Raw genomic sequence first — 14832 nt, 5'->3', positions numbered from 1 at the left:
CCTTACTCTGAATAGTGTACTGCGTTCTTTAACGTGCACATGGGCCATAATGCACACAGGACCAACTGCTTTAACGTCTCATCCGAAAGACGGTGCGCTATCGTAGCTTGCATTTCAGCCCTCCAGCTGAAACACAAGGAGAGGCAGCGATGGGAATTGAACCGGGCGACCTAGAGATCTCCACGGTTCAGCACACACACACAGTGGCTACTACCAGATAAGCCGACTGAGCTAAGCTGCTCTCTCAATTGTCTCTACTTTTTATTCTATACTCCTGATAAATTTTTTTTATAAGCCATCTCATGATTAAAAGCAAATACTTGCCAAATATTGGTACCACAGAGCGGAAAATGTTAAATACAGATTATAATTGTGTATAAGGCAAACACGCGTATAAGACAACCCCCAAGTTTGAGAAGATTTTCGGATGATTTTTGTACGTCAGCTGTATAAGACAACCGCCGTCAGAATCAACTCTTGCGTGTCATTCATTTCTGACTCGACAAGTGTATATGGCGAGAATGTGATGCTGCTGCTGTCGTTTTGCTTGCTGCACCTTGCTGCTGCGCCTAACTGCCATCCACAAACATGTTATGTAGGATTGTTGCCAGATGTGGCTACATTTTTGGATTTAAGTGTTACTGCTGTAGCGTCGGTGGATCTGTATGGGTGTTGACACTTCACTATAACAACTGGTATCAATATGAAATAAAGGAACAAATACAACATCATTCTTATTACACCAAAATCTCAGATTCGGACGTACATAAAATGACTGTACAGTACCAGCATCGCATATAGCGATCAGACCGTTACGCTAGAAGAAATTAAGTATCGGTAGTCTCGACTCCATCGCAACATAGCAAGACTTGACATTCTGCAGACCAGGATGCAATAATTTTCGCTTCTCAAGCAGACGGACATATGGTTATGCTAAGCCCGACACAGCCTCACATGGGTTTTGTTTTTTACTCCCTGCCAAATGCAGCTCTAATCTTCCAAATAATACAATTTTATGAGATTTTAAATGTTCATCAAAATCTTATTATCCCCATATTTAAAATTGTGTTCATTCACACTAACATTTAGTAGCTTCATTGCAGTAGTAAAATCGCGTGTTACGTCCCCTGCTTTTAGATCGTAATTTGCTATTTTAAGCCTTGTCTTTATACGCGAGTATACACGGTAGTAAAATCATTTAGTTTCTCAATAAATCAATAATTTAATCCATCTTTCATTATGTAGGACAGAGTTTGACAAGTTGCATTATAATATACATTTTAATTTGTATCTGAAATCAGTTTGCAAGTTACTTTATTTTGGTCATTTCATATAAATCTTAAACAATTTTCCGGCAACAAAAAGTAACAACAATTAAGCTTGTTCCATTACGCTCTCTCTCTCTCTAGAACCACAAAAATGCTATTAATGAGTTTCTAATTTCCGGCTAGATTACATCCCATACATGAATAATTTAATTATATTTTATATAATATATGATGGAGTTTGATTAAGTTGAATTATTGATATGCTTTCTAGTTAGATTCAGAAATCAGTATGAAATTTAATTAAATTCATTATTTTCAGGCAACATAAAAAAAAGAATAACAAAGCCTATTCCTCTATGCTCTCTTCTTTTCCGGAGTCAATCACATCAAACAACTAACCAATCAGGACAGGGGCAGGAATGACAATGCACAAATTTTCTCCCACGAACGCATTTTTTTCATGCATTTACGCTGTCATTTTGAAGGAACAATAGGAAGCTTTTGATTTGTGTGACGACGTGATGCTAGATAGGATTCACTCATGTACGACCGTTCTCTGCATACGTAGATTTGGCCAAAGTGCATCCTAGATTCCACACAAACGCGAGAACTCAACGTCCTCGCATGTGCAGATGACTTTATGTGATGTTATGTTCTATGTCCTACTGTCGTCGTGCAATCAAAAGCTCTCTAGTATATAAAGGGCCTTCGTGGAAAGATACTTTAGGTCTAGTGGACAACCATTATTTGAAGTAAAATCGTTGTGTTCGTCAGGTAGATTAGACATCAAATTACATGAATAATTTAATAAATCATTCATTAATGTAAGACAACCATTATTTGAAGTAAAATCATCGAGTTCGTCAGGTAGATTAGACATCTAAGTACATGAATAATTTCATAAATCATTCATAAATGCAAGACAGACCTTGATTAAATTTCTATTATTAAATACGACAATAAATATATTTTTTGGAATTTATGAATAACTTTGTTGGTAATTTCATTTCATTAAATCTACTACTTTCAGGCCGCATACAACAACCAGCCTGAAGATAACATAATTAAACTTCATTATTGTTAAAAGCTCAAAAAAAAAAAAAAAAAAAAGGAATGGAGAAGAAAACAAATATCAATAGCTAGAAAAATGCTCTTAAAAACTACCATCAGATACTACAAGTAATTTTTTATGCTTAAACATTACAATATTAGATATAGGGGTGTTGAAGTGGGGATCATTCATTGATGAAACGCTCACTAAAAATTTGAATTATCTACTGCAAGCTCTCAGACACGAGTACGCAAGTTATTCCAAAAGTCAAACAGTACTTTACAGACTAATAAATCTTACTAATACTCGAGCTTTCAACCACACAGTGGTATTTATCAGGTGAATGATAAAAAAAATATGGTAATTAAAAACTGTTTAAATTTGTGTCAATCTGTTCTAGCACAACATCTTAAATCTATGTATGTACTTGTTCAGAATCTCTGAATCTTGCAGAAATGTATGGACATTAGTATAGTGTGTCTAGTATTTTAAAACTGAGTAGCAATATTTAGGCCTGATTTCTATAAAAATCGTTATATTGTCACTACAACAATTGCTACACTATCTAGCTGTTTTTGAAGAAATCAGGAATTTGTCAGCAATGGATCGGCAGAGTTGAATTAGGTTTACGGATTAAGTATTTCCATAAAATTGCTTGTGAGAGTCACCGACATTTACGGGCATACAAAATTGATCAATCATGATTGTGTTAAGATTTGCTATAACAAGTATAAGTTTTACTAAATGCTAAATTGATTTAAATTTTACTAAATTGAATAATAAAAAAAAAAAAGAAAAAAAAAAGATTATGCTGTTTATCATAAAAAAAACATTTTGAGTATCTGTTTTTGTTTGTTTAACGTTACAGGAGGTGGATTGCGGCAAAGTGCCTGGACATTTGTTTTGGTCATTGGCCAAAAAAAAAAAAAAATATGTATTGACGGAATCACAAATTCAACTGAACTAGTAATAGAGATTTTAAAGTTTACTATTTACTATTTACGTCATGAAGTCCAGTATCAATCATAATTGACGTTATGATCACAATTCAGAATACGAAGGTACCCTTGAATCTGGGTTTCATTAATAAGTACCAGTACTCAGGAAGAATGTTGCCAGAAGAGCCCACCCCACCAAACTTTAATGACAGTAATCGAAAACTATGTTGAAATTCTGAAATTAAAATTGATATTCTGGAAAATTGATAATTAAAATGATGATATATGTCAATATATCATCATTTTAATTATGATATATTGACATATATCATTTTAAATATCAGTTAAAATGATGATATATGTCAATAAACTTTGAGCTTACTAACTCTTAATTTCCTCTGAGCCCTACTTTTTCGTTTGTTATAGCCCGAAGTACATTCTAAGGAAGTATAATTACGAATGAGATGATTGGCAATTGTACGTTATTCTTCTGATTACAATTAAAGCAACTAAATCGAAACATCAAGATACTCTAAAACAAGAACAAAAGATAAAAAGTCTATGTGGTGTACCGCAAGAACTTTTCATTAATAATACTTCGCCATGCAAACCTTTGAATGGTAATCTAAACATAACATAAGCTAAATGATGATTACCACTTCTTGTCAAAAGATGGTCATATACCGTACATACATACTAGGTATATATTATTGTAATGAAATCGTACATATGTACCCTATATGCAACCTATGCCTACATCAAAATTAAAACAGCTGAAGGAGCATAATTAGTAAAGTAATAAAAAGTAAAAAAAAAGAGGACAATTAAGAAAAGGGGAGAAGAGACACCCAGACAGAGGAAAGACAATACTATAAGTTTAATTTTGATTTATTGTATCAGCCAAGAATGGGATTGGTTGGGCTTCTGTACCATTTAACTTTAGGGGGGTTTCTAAGAGTCATAAAAAAGTTTATGGGAGAATATCTCAAAAATGGCACTAGTTTTTTTCTTTGGCATCTGTGATGCAAAAGAGCAACTTTTCTGGATAAATTCCCTGTAATTTCAAATTGAGTTGGTCCCGTGCAATATAATTATATAAAGAATATTTTCTTTAATTGTTTTTCTGTTCATTTACCTTGCAGGTCCCCAATATAAGGTCACAACCTAAGTTTTGTATGTTTTTCTTTCTTTTGAAATAAAGTGATTTTATATATAAATAATATACACTAATAAGCAATTAGTAGAGCTCCGCATAGTACACTATAGGAAAAATATTGTACGAAGGTTAGATTTAATGCTTGAAAAAACTTCCTGCAAAGCGCAGAGGAAGTTTTTGAATGCATTAAATTTAACATAAGTGTACGTTTTCGCTAGCCTACACTGCATGCTCTACTAATTGCTTTATAAGTCAATCGCCGTCTTTTTAATGTTAGTTTTGATAACCACCAGTTGTAGCAGTCATCGGTTGCCGACTTTTTGGTCGGTGCAAACAGGTAAAAATCGTGTGATGATTTAATAACTACACTAAGCTATGGAGGAGGCCTCAGGGGCCTCCTGCCTGACCGTAGGCCTACATCTAATTTTGTTCCTTGAGTCTTTAAAATAGGTCTAGAATATTACTATTAAACGTTCAGTCTGTTTAGTTTATTAGGGTTCACTGATTCAAGAAATTCTGTAATTGTTTATACTTAATATTGAATTTGAAGTAACTTTCTTCAGGTTCTAATTAATCTTGTTTTATGAAAGTAATTTTCAAATATAATTCCATTTTCATCATGGTGCACAATATCTTCACGGTGACAAAAAATTTAGTATTTTTTTTTGCACACGAACCTGAAAAAAATCAAGCCAAGCATCCACTAATTGAAAAATTAGTGGACTGTAGCAAATAACATTGGGAGTTGAGGTGATGACGTCACGACTGACTTAAAAACTGTCTTAGTGGTATAGCTCATTTTCTAGTGGCTTTTGTCCTATACTCGTAATCGGATACAGAATTAATTATTAACAATCTACAATGTCTTCTAGGAGAAGTATTCCTATATACAACTGCATCCATTAGTATTTTAAAAAAATGGAATACATTGTAAAAAACTTACTGCAATTTCACTGCTCTCCCATAAATCAGTGGCACCATGGTCCGATATTCGTGCTTTTGTTGGCTTCTTGCGACCCGCCAAACTACTGTTGTTAACCAACTGTATTTTGGACTTTTCTTTACTTATGTCCAATGTTGCAGTGACTGGTACAACAGCACTTAATTCTTCCTCCTGTAACGACACCATAATTATTATTGAGAAAGATATAAAAAAGCAAACTTGGACAACACTGTACAACGCAGCAGGACATGATTTATTGTGGCATTCGATTTGTGCGAGTTTATCAAAGGTAAGACAAATTGTCGTAATGCTAGGTTTACACTATCCTGGTGGCAACCACGTTTAAGACCACCGTGAACAAAACGAGATAGACAACACAGGGGGACGGGATGAGCAAACGTGACAGGCTTTCATTGCTGTGGATGCCGACAAAGATTTTTAAGCTGTCAAAGAATTTGTCACGGCAACCACAGTGTGGATGAGAAACCTACTGTAGTAGGCCGTAGTAAAATGGGGGGAACGCAACAAAATGTAACAGTACGTAATAGGCGGTAACAAAACTTAGAGGCAGTCCGTAGTGGGACGGGAAGCATAAAAAGGAAAAATGCCACAAATAAACAAGAAGCAATTAACGAAGACCAAGCTGTGCAGGGAAAAAACTAAGCAAAACTTGAGTATGGAGAAAAATGGTCAAAATCCCATGGTGCACTATGTTTCGGACAAATGGGGCTGCTGTGGCCACCGGGACCACAGTGCAAACCTAGCATTAGACTGCATCAGGGACGATGTTGGATTTTTTTTATTATTACTCTCGCTATAACTACTAAAAAAAACCTGCTTGAATACTATTCATAAAAATTAAGGGTAGAAAAGGCCGAATAACATCAAGATACACAACCTCAATGTTAGCCCCATAAATCCCATAGCAAACACTTTCATATTTGTTAGAATTACAGAAAACTAGGTGGAAACTAAAAAAAAAATTCAAAGTAAGACCTAGTTATGAAAAATTCATTTGTACACAACTGGCTCGTGGGTACTGTTAAAAAATAGCAAAACATCTTTCCAGATAAATAGGGAGGTATTAAATTATATCCAGCCCTTGTTGTTGTGGATGTGAATACTGCATGATCAGAAGTGAAGTTATACTAAATTAGAAGATTAATTTCATCAACACCAAAGCTTGTGTTTTAAATAATTTTGGTAACTCAAAACAAGGTGCTACCTGTTATATACTTTTTTTATTTTTGCGGCCCTTTAGTTTTTCGGGATTTTACTATTTCAAATACTTCGCGGCCTTTTAATTTTACCATTGATTTTACAATTCCACTCGTTTCTTTTTTTTTTTTAACATAATGCAGAAACCTACCATTATGTCAATTAGCCTATATTATTGTTCCCAATTTATAGTGGGTTTCTTCTGATTTTCGAGCAATCTACTTCCTACCTCCGGATTTTTGGCTAGTTACCATAGGCAGACGTACTGCAACTACTCCAGGAGCCGTTAATTTTTAAAGATCCTTGTTTTTAATATCAAGAAAATAATGAAATTTAAGGGTGCGTGAAAATAAAGAGCTTTAAAATAAAGGGCTTTACAGTATTTGTTTCCGTTCATCACCATCATTGTGCAATTCAGCCCAATTACAGTAAGCTGCAAGTCACAGGCAATTTAATTCCTACCACTACCTTTTACTTTAATTAAATAATGCTATGTAGAGTAAAACCAGTTTGACATAATGATTAAGTATTCCATTTTCAACAATTAAATATCCACATTAACGAGTTAGAGCACTCATTATCTAATAATGTGCTTATTATCCTTAGAGGATGACAAGAGTTTAGGAACTAACTGACTATATTCTATCATCAATTAATATATTAACAAGTGCCTTAAAAGATTAGAATGATGATATATATTCTGGGTATTCAAACTTTTTAAGCTGACAGTCCAAGAGCATTAGTTTGTAAATATAGGTAGACCTGGAAATTTCTCAGAACAAGCTAAATTTTTCAGGATAGGTCTAAAATTATGAGTAGAATATCCAACTGGAGCTTTCTGCAAAATGCAAGATGGCATCCAAAATGGCTGCCATTTTTATATCTTATTATAACTTTTCAGCCAGACAAGTTGGAAGCACAAATGAAGTGTCTAAATATATGTTTTAAGGTACAAGAATACAACAAAACCGTTATCTGGAGCGTCCAAATCTGATAAGTACCCCAAAACAAAGATGGGTCTAACAATGGCATGAGAGATAGCTATTATACAACACAGACGAGAGTTAAATTATGAAGGATAGTTTATCATTTATTTCAAAATTTAACACTAAACTGATGTTTTTTAAATTTTGATATTAATAATATTCTATTAAAATAAATATGCTGGTATTGTATAATATTTAAAATATATGTGGAAACTAGATGTTTTCTGTCCAAGTTAACAAAATATTGACAACCCTATACATACGTAGCTAGTTCAGTAACATGTGCTAGGGATGTTTGACTTAAGGTCAAAATCCCATAATAATGTCTTGTTTCATCGTAAAATGGCCGATTGCAATATATATGAACAGATTTCTGAAAATCTGTCCAATGAGCAACACGGTTTCATATGACAATCCATCCCATGTTTAATACATGAGATATTCTAAAAACATAAATTTTATGAATTTCCCCATAACTTAATTTTCCTAAAAACATTTCATAATTTCAATTTTTTGCATTCCTCCATTTATATTTATGATTTTTTTGTAGGATTTTAAATTTACTTCCAAATTATTTATTTATTTTTTTTATTTATTCATTTGGCAAGTCGCAAACGCTGGACATTCACTTTCGCCAGAAGGGCATGCGACTCACTGAAAATAATATATTGGGAAGATTTTAAATCCTATCTCTCACTATAAAAAAAGTCAGTTGATGCGGATTGAGTAACTGTATAATGTGACTTACACATCGTCTGATTGATTGGACTCCTGTAAATCCCGTATGATAAATGAAATGAGCAAACCCTAAATAGGGCTTTTGTCATGTAGCGGTACTACAGTATGAAGCCTCTGATAGCAAATGTTTTGTCCTTGAACGCGATGGCATAAGACCACTAACGATTTGTTTTAAAAATCTCAAATAGTCAGCGCTATTCTGTTTCATTTACTGTTTATTAGCAAATGCACTACCTGTTCCATTATTTGATTGTTGTGGTGGTGTGCAGTTGATTATTTAAAGGAAGAGTTTCAGAGTTAAATTTTTTATTTAATATATAAATATATATAAGATTAATTATGATCATTGGTAAGACTTTTTTGATGAGTGGGCTCACAATCGAAAGAAGTGTTACATTACTAAAAATGACACAGTGATGAGATTTGGATTTGGTATTTTCACCATCCTAGGCAGTATTTCAGAAACTTGTTTAATACTGCTTATGGAAAGGATAGCAAATGATACAGTATTTCACATCTGCATTCCTCCATTTATTAGGATATTATATTTACTTCCAAGATGTTAGGAATAAATTATTTATTTATTTTATTTGTTCATTTATTTGGCAAGTCGCAAAAGCAGTTGCCAGAAGGGCATGCGACTCACTGAAAATGACATATTAGGAAGATTTCAAATCCGTTCTCCACTGGAAATTATTTCAAACACTATATAAAAAAAAGTCAGTTGATGCGGATTGAGATAACTGCATAATGTGCCTCATACACCATTTGATTGATTGGACTCCTGTAAATCCTGAATGATAAATGGAATGAGCAAACACTGAATAGAGCCTTTGTCACGAAGCAGTTATTAAAATAATAAGCCAATCTAATTTATGCCTTGGTATAAACATTCTACTACTGTCTTTTGATTTGATATTTTTATTAATAACAATATTGCGGTGCTCCAAGCGATTCTTATATGCGGAATAGCAAAAATCTTGAACAGGAAATTAACAATGTTTTTTAACATGATGAATATCAATGTTCATCAGTCAATTGCAACTTACAGTTTGAAAATTTTCAAGTTGCGATTCTAGATTTTTTTCAAGTTCAGTGCCGCAACTCCTGGTTGATTCATTCGCGGTCGAAGATTCCTCATCTGAGAAAATTTCATTACCTTTTACGGGTGAAGATGCTATAGAAGAAAATAATATTTCATGTAAGCAACATATCAAACAAACTATCAGTATTAGCACATGCACTACTCAAAATGTTAACGAACAAAACCAAAAGCTACCATTTACACTGTGTTCATAGTAGTCATCAGATAAGGTTTACTATGTGAATAAAATATATGAGGTGGAATCAAAGAGTATTGCAAAGATGTCCGACTGCCCTGATTTTGTACGCAGGCAATGAAATGTTTAAAAAAGTACTAACACGAGCTAGGGGGCACCCTATTAGAATTCAAATTAGAAACTCAACCATGTGTTCTAAAGACACAGGATGTGTTCAATACAAATGTCTTATACTTTACTTTATTATTTCTTAATGTCACACCCAATTCTGGCCAGTCATATCTGGCCATATGAGTGACAAAGAAATATAAGAACAAAATGATAATTCGTGAGAGTACAAGACTTTCTTTGGAAGGATGCCTTCTAGTTCGTGGAAGTACTTTTATGCTTTCTTACAAAACCCCAAGATCGAGTCGGACCTCTTGCAGTTTTATACATTTCAGTGGATTGTAGCTTGGTGGCTAAGGTTCTTGCCTTGCCAATTCAGGGTCCTGGGTTCAATTCCTATCAATGTTACAGGATTTTTTTTTCTGACAACCAAAAACAACTCCACTCCCTAAGCCTCATAATGAGAAAGTTTATGTAGAGCATCTTGTCTGTATGTTTGTGCTGTGAAATTTACTGCCACCTATTAGAAGGACACTGATTAAGTTCGCTGAAATCCTTGGCACATGTGCCTAGATGATAAATAAATAAATATTAAAAAAAAAAAAAAATGAAGAAAGTACATAATAAAAGTATTAATAACAACAATAATAACAGCAATAATAACAAGTGCACTGCTAATAATAATAATATAAATAGTAGTAATAATATTAATAGTAATAATAACAGTAATAATAATAGATATAATAAGAATCTCAGGTGCAATGTAAACAACAGAAAATAACAATAATAAAATATAAATAAAATGTAATACAGTCAACCTTGTTTAAGTTTATTTTACTCAAACTAAATACAAAATGGCTGTGACAAATCATTTGGTGTATGAGGAGTTTGAAACGCAATGCCAATTTAATCTGGAATAGTTTGTCTATTCAGTCGGCCAAGTTTTTAAAACTTTAAGAGTAGTTTTTCTTCTATTGCGAAGGAAAAATTTTTTTTTATTGTGTAAGGCATTGTTATCCAGGAAAAACAATAACAATTTGAAGGACAATAACTACAATAAAACTAGAGCAGTCATATAGATTGCATACCTCTCTCCTGTGAGAGCCGTGTATAGGTGATTTCATATGTTAAAATAAAATAGAATTTCTGTAACCTTCACCTTTCACTTCTAAAAATTTAATAATCTTTTTCTTAGATTACTATGTACCATTCCACTAAATTTAATGATCTAATTCTTAATGTTTGCTTAATATTTGTAATAGACAGTGGTGAATACTTAATCTCTTTGGCAGATAAGGACAACAGCTCTTTAATTACCAATGCTAGAACACGATCATGTTTTAAGGCTTTAACCATACTGAGTCCCTATTCAGCAGCTATGATACATTTTGATCACGTCCTTAGGAAATTCAGCACAATTATACAGTAATTTATTAAGGACTAATTCCTTTACATATGCATGAACCAAGATAAAACGATGACATTTATGATGGTGTTAGTGAAATAATATTGATGACTATACCCAGCAACTTAAGTAAGATTAACTGTACTACATTTTGAATATTTTTTAGCTCAAAACAAGTGGGTGAATAAAATTGATGTATAATTTAAATAAACAAGACAGATTTCACACACGATCACATCAATCATAACATGCTTCTTACAAATATCTCATCATGCCAACCTAAATAATTACATATCACTATCCTAGCTGTATACTACAACATGTATTACTATACTAGCTGAATTCCATTACGTTATCATTTCCATTTCCATGTAACTTTCCTATCACGTAGCAAACACGACTAATTTTATAAAGAGAGCCGGTATCTTTTACGGCTTGTGTGCCAAAGGCAGCAGCAACAATTGTTTTGATGCGGCCCAGCCGAATGCACATGCTTTGTTTGGTCAACCTTGCTTCTCAGTGTTAGTAAACACAAATGAAATGCTAGGCCTGTGGCTATGAGATATTCAAATGACAAACTTATAAAAAAAATAGAACTGATAAGTCGAGATAATGCTGAAATTCATCATTACATTTTTCTTTTCCAATTTCAAACAAAAGTCTGCCAATAATATACTCAAATTCATCAAGCAAAATCAAATATTCCTTGATCGTAAGTACTCATTTAATGTACTAAATTTTCAATTGTTAGTGAACAAACTAGGAACAATCATTCTCAAAAGCGCAGACTGTTCAAGTACAGATTGTGTAAAAGAGTGTGAAATAACAGTTTCTTTTAATCAGATTTGAATTCCCAACAAAGTTTCGATGGTTGTTATGCTGTTTTCATTAGACTTTATTTGTTGTTTTTCAGTCACTTTGATTTAACTCGAAAATGTAGTTTTTAAATAAAATCTATGCTTCACAGTAGTCACCTTCTGAAGAATGTTATTCCTTTTTTGTCTACTTATTTTATTTATATTAAAGCATAAGTGGATAGGATGTCTTTTGGTCATCACAAACATGTTATTTGACCATGTTGTGATATATATGTAATAATATATGGAGTATTGAAACATGCAGTGAATGAGGACAAGAACAAAATGCATATTATGTTACAATACAACTAGCATAATACCAAATACAGGCAACATCAAACATTCTGTTAAAAATACACTGCTTGTATTGTGTCCAATAAATTAAAAAAAAAAAAAACCCCAAAAAAACGAACACTGGAATACCTGAATTTCTTACTCTGTACGAGTTTCTTTTCAGCGCTACAACCTTAACGTAGCAGCGCTATATAAATGCTTTGTACATGTCAAATTAATTATTAGAATGAGCAAATTTTTTTCCCTGCCAATTTTTACTGTATCATTACTACATGGGCAGTAAATTGACTAGTAATCAATTAACAATTTTTTGTACTGTAGTAAATGGTCCACACAGCAGCCTTGGCCAGACTATCAAATTTTTTTTGACAAAAGCATGCGACGCGCCTAAATATGGTCATGATGATACACATCACGACCATATATAGGCACATCATGACTATATAAGGGCATATAAAAATTTGTCAGAGAAAATTTCATAATCTGGACAGAGATTTAATGAAAGAAAAATTAATTGTGTCTCATTTTAAGATGACAACTTATTTTACTTTTTCAAACAAATGATTCAGTGTTTTCTTTATTTTTGGTGATTTTTATCACAAGCAATATATCTTTTATAACAAAATGAAAATAATTTGATAACAAAAAAAAAGGTGTTGTAAATTATGAAACCAGGGTGATTCACAAGCTATCCATGACACAAGGAGCGGGATTGGATGCGGTTTGTCTTACCACAGAGCAGTTGTCCAGTGTGGAAGTCCCATTGCCAGTCGGGGATATGGGACAGTGAGGGGGGAGGTAGTGCTGGAGGTAGTGGTTGGCTGAGCCATGACACTAATGAGACAAAAAGGTGGGGTGTGAGTGGTAGCATGATGTGGAGTAGTGGTGTATTTGGATAAATAAAACAACTTGATACTGTTCATTGGCGTCACGTTCAGGGGATGGGTACAGCAAAAAGACCCGAGGCCTGAGGGGCCATAGCAAAAAAAAAAATTAAGAAAAAGCACGTAAAAAAATTACTTTTAACTATATATGTATAAAAAAATTTTTTCTTAAGTTTCTTTTAAGAATGTTACTGGCAGCTCAAAGGTGTATCTCTCTACCAATACCGCAAATACTTGATATGGAGCTCTGACTCAAAAGAACAATTTCGAAAATCCCCATTTTTTCATGTCCAGGGACACCAATTTCTCTGTGGTGCCACCGATCTTCTTTAACTAAGAGCCCAATCACAACTATTACTTAGGCCCAGGGCCGCCTTAACCACGGCTGACTCAAAATGACCATTCCCTTAGCGGTTAGTATTTTATGTTGGCTCAGGGTAGCACTGCTAAAGCTCACACTTCCTACTTTGCGTCTGGTTTTTGCATGATATGGTATAAGATGTCAAAATTGACCACCATCATAGCAAGCTTGGCAACCCAAGTTCGGTCTACGTTCAGATATGAAGAGTTGGCTTAGGTTCCGCAATGCATCTGACTTTTGAGCTGACTTTAAAGCCGGACTAAATTAAGGTCAGCTTTGGGCCAACTTAAATTTTGTTGATTGTTTCCACTTAAAAAATGGTGGCCCTGAATCAACGTAACTATTAAGTGTGATTGGGCTCTAACAAGCAATTTACCAATATAAGATCCATCAAGGAAATTTGTCCATTTTTATTCCATTTGGTGCCAACTGTTTAATACTTGATTAGAGAAGTGAAGAGGTTGCGCTAAGAATATTAAGCTATGACAAATGCAATCTATGAACTGGATTCTGGATCTTATATTGGTATTGGGAAAAAAGAAGAATGAGAAAAGGCAAATGGTAAATTGATCTTAAAATTTCAGTAGTAAGTTAAAAATGTAAAAAAATAAATGAACAAGAAAAAAGAAATTAGAGAGTAAAGATTCGAAATTATGAAAGAGAGTAAAGTCAGGAAAAGAAAGATAATGGAAAATGACGAAACAAACACAGTTAAAGTACAAAGAATGCAGGAAGATAAATAAATAAATTTAAGGAATAGAGGATGGAGAAAAACAAGAGGAAGAAATAAAAATTGTGAAGGAAAAGGAAAAGGTCAAGACGTTAAAAAATAGACAAAGATGAATACAGTAAACACCTGCATGTAAGTACCAAGTGGATGATCTACTAACTGAAGATTAGACCTGCATTATATAAAAACTCATTCAGTCTGACATTTGAAACAGGTCTTTATTGATATAATGAATATAATGAATAATTTACTGCAGCTATACATGCTTATTTAATATATCTTACCTACCTACTGTAGTATCACCTGATTGACATATAAAAATCTAATCAGGCAGACTTGGTTGTTATAATGGAATATTTACTGTCATGAAAATATTTCAAGTGAAACATAGAAGAGAAAATGGCAGTAATAATGAATAATGCAACATTGTAACCCAAACCCAACAATTTTAAGTTTTTATAATCATTCATGAGCTTATCTTACCATCAGAACTCTCATTTAAAATGGCATCTCTCATTCCTTCGGATTCTAAAATGTCTTCAAACGAGGCCATCCTAGCTGGCTGGAATAAGGCTCCGGCTTCTAAAAATTGAAAAATAGTGAAAAAAGAAAAGC

At 33.4% G+C, this 14832-nt stretch overlaps 1 protein-coding gene across 3 annotated transcripts in view; it reads right to left on the bottom strand.

Annotated features, from left to right (window-relative positions):
- The window catches only part of LOC117104615 (neurabin-1-like), a gene marked incomplete at its 5' end in the record, with an annotated part of 57150 nt that overhangs the window by 11390 nt on the left and 30928 nt on the right, over nucleotides 1-14832 (bottom strand). For 2 of the 3 annotated variants that reach the window (XM_033245468.1, XM_033245470.1), the window contains 4 exon segments: nucleotides 5357-5527; nucleotides 9348-9475; nucleotides 12975-13076; nucleotides 14701-14799. In XM_033245468.1, the coding sequence (XP_033101359.1) occupies nucleotides 5357-5527; nucleotides 9348-9475; nucleotides 12975-13076; nucleotides 14701-14799 (500 nt within the window). 3 annotated transcript variants of the gene reach the window in all.

This window comes from Anneissia japonica, unplaced genomic scaffold, assembly GCF_011630105.1.
Source record: "Anneissia japonica isolate Jap-2015-1 unplaced genomic scaffold, ASM1163010v1 scaffold287712_len2945570_cov188, whole genome shotgun sequence".
In the NCBI taxonomy this organism is placed as follows: Eukaryota; Metazoa; Echinodermata; class Crinoidea; order Comatulida; family Comatulidae; genus Anneissia; species Anneissia japonica.
The sequence above is the reverse complement of the archived record's forward strand: the minus strand, read 5'-3'. Positions and strand labels throughout refer to the sequence as shown.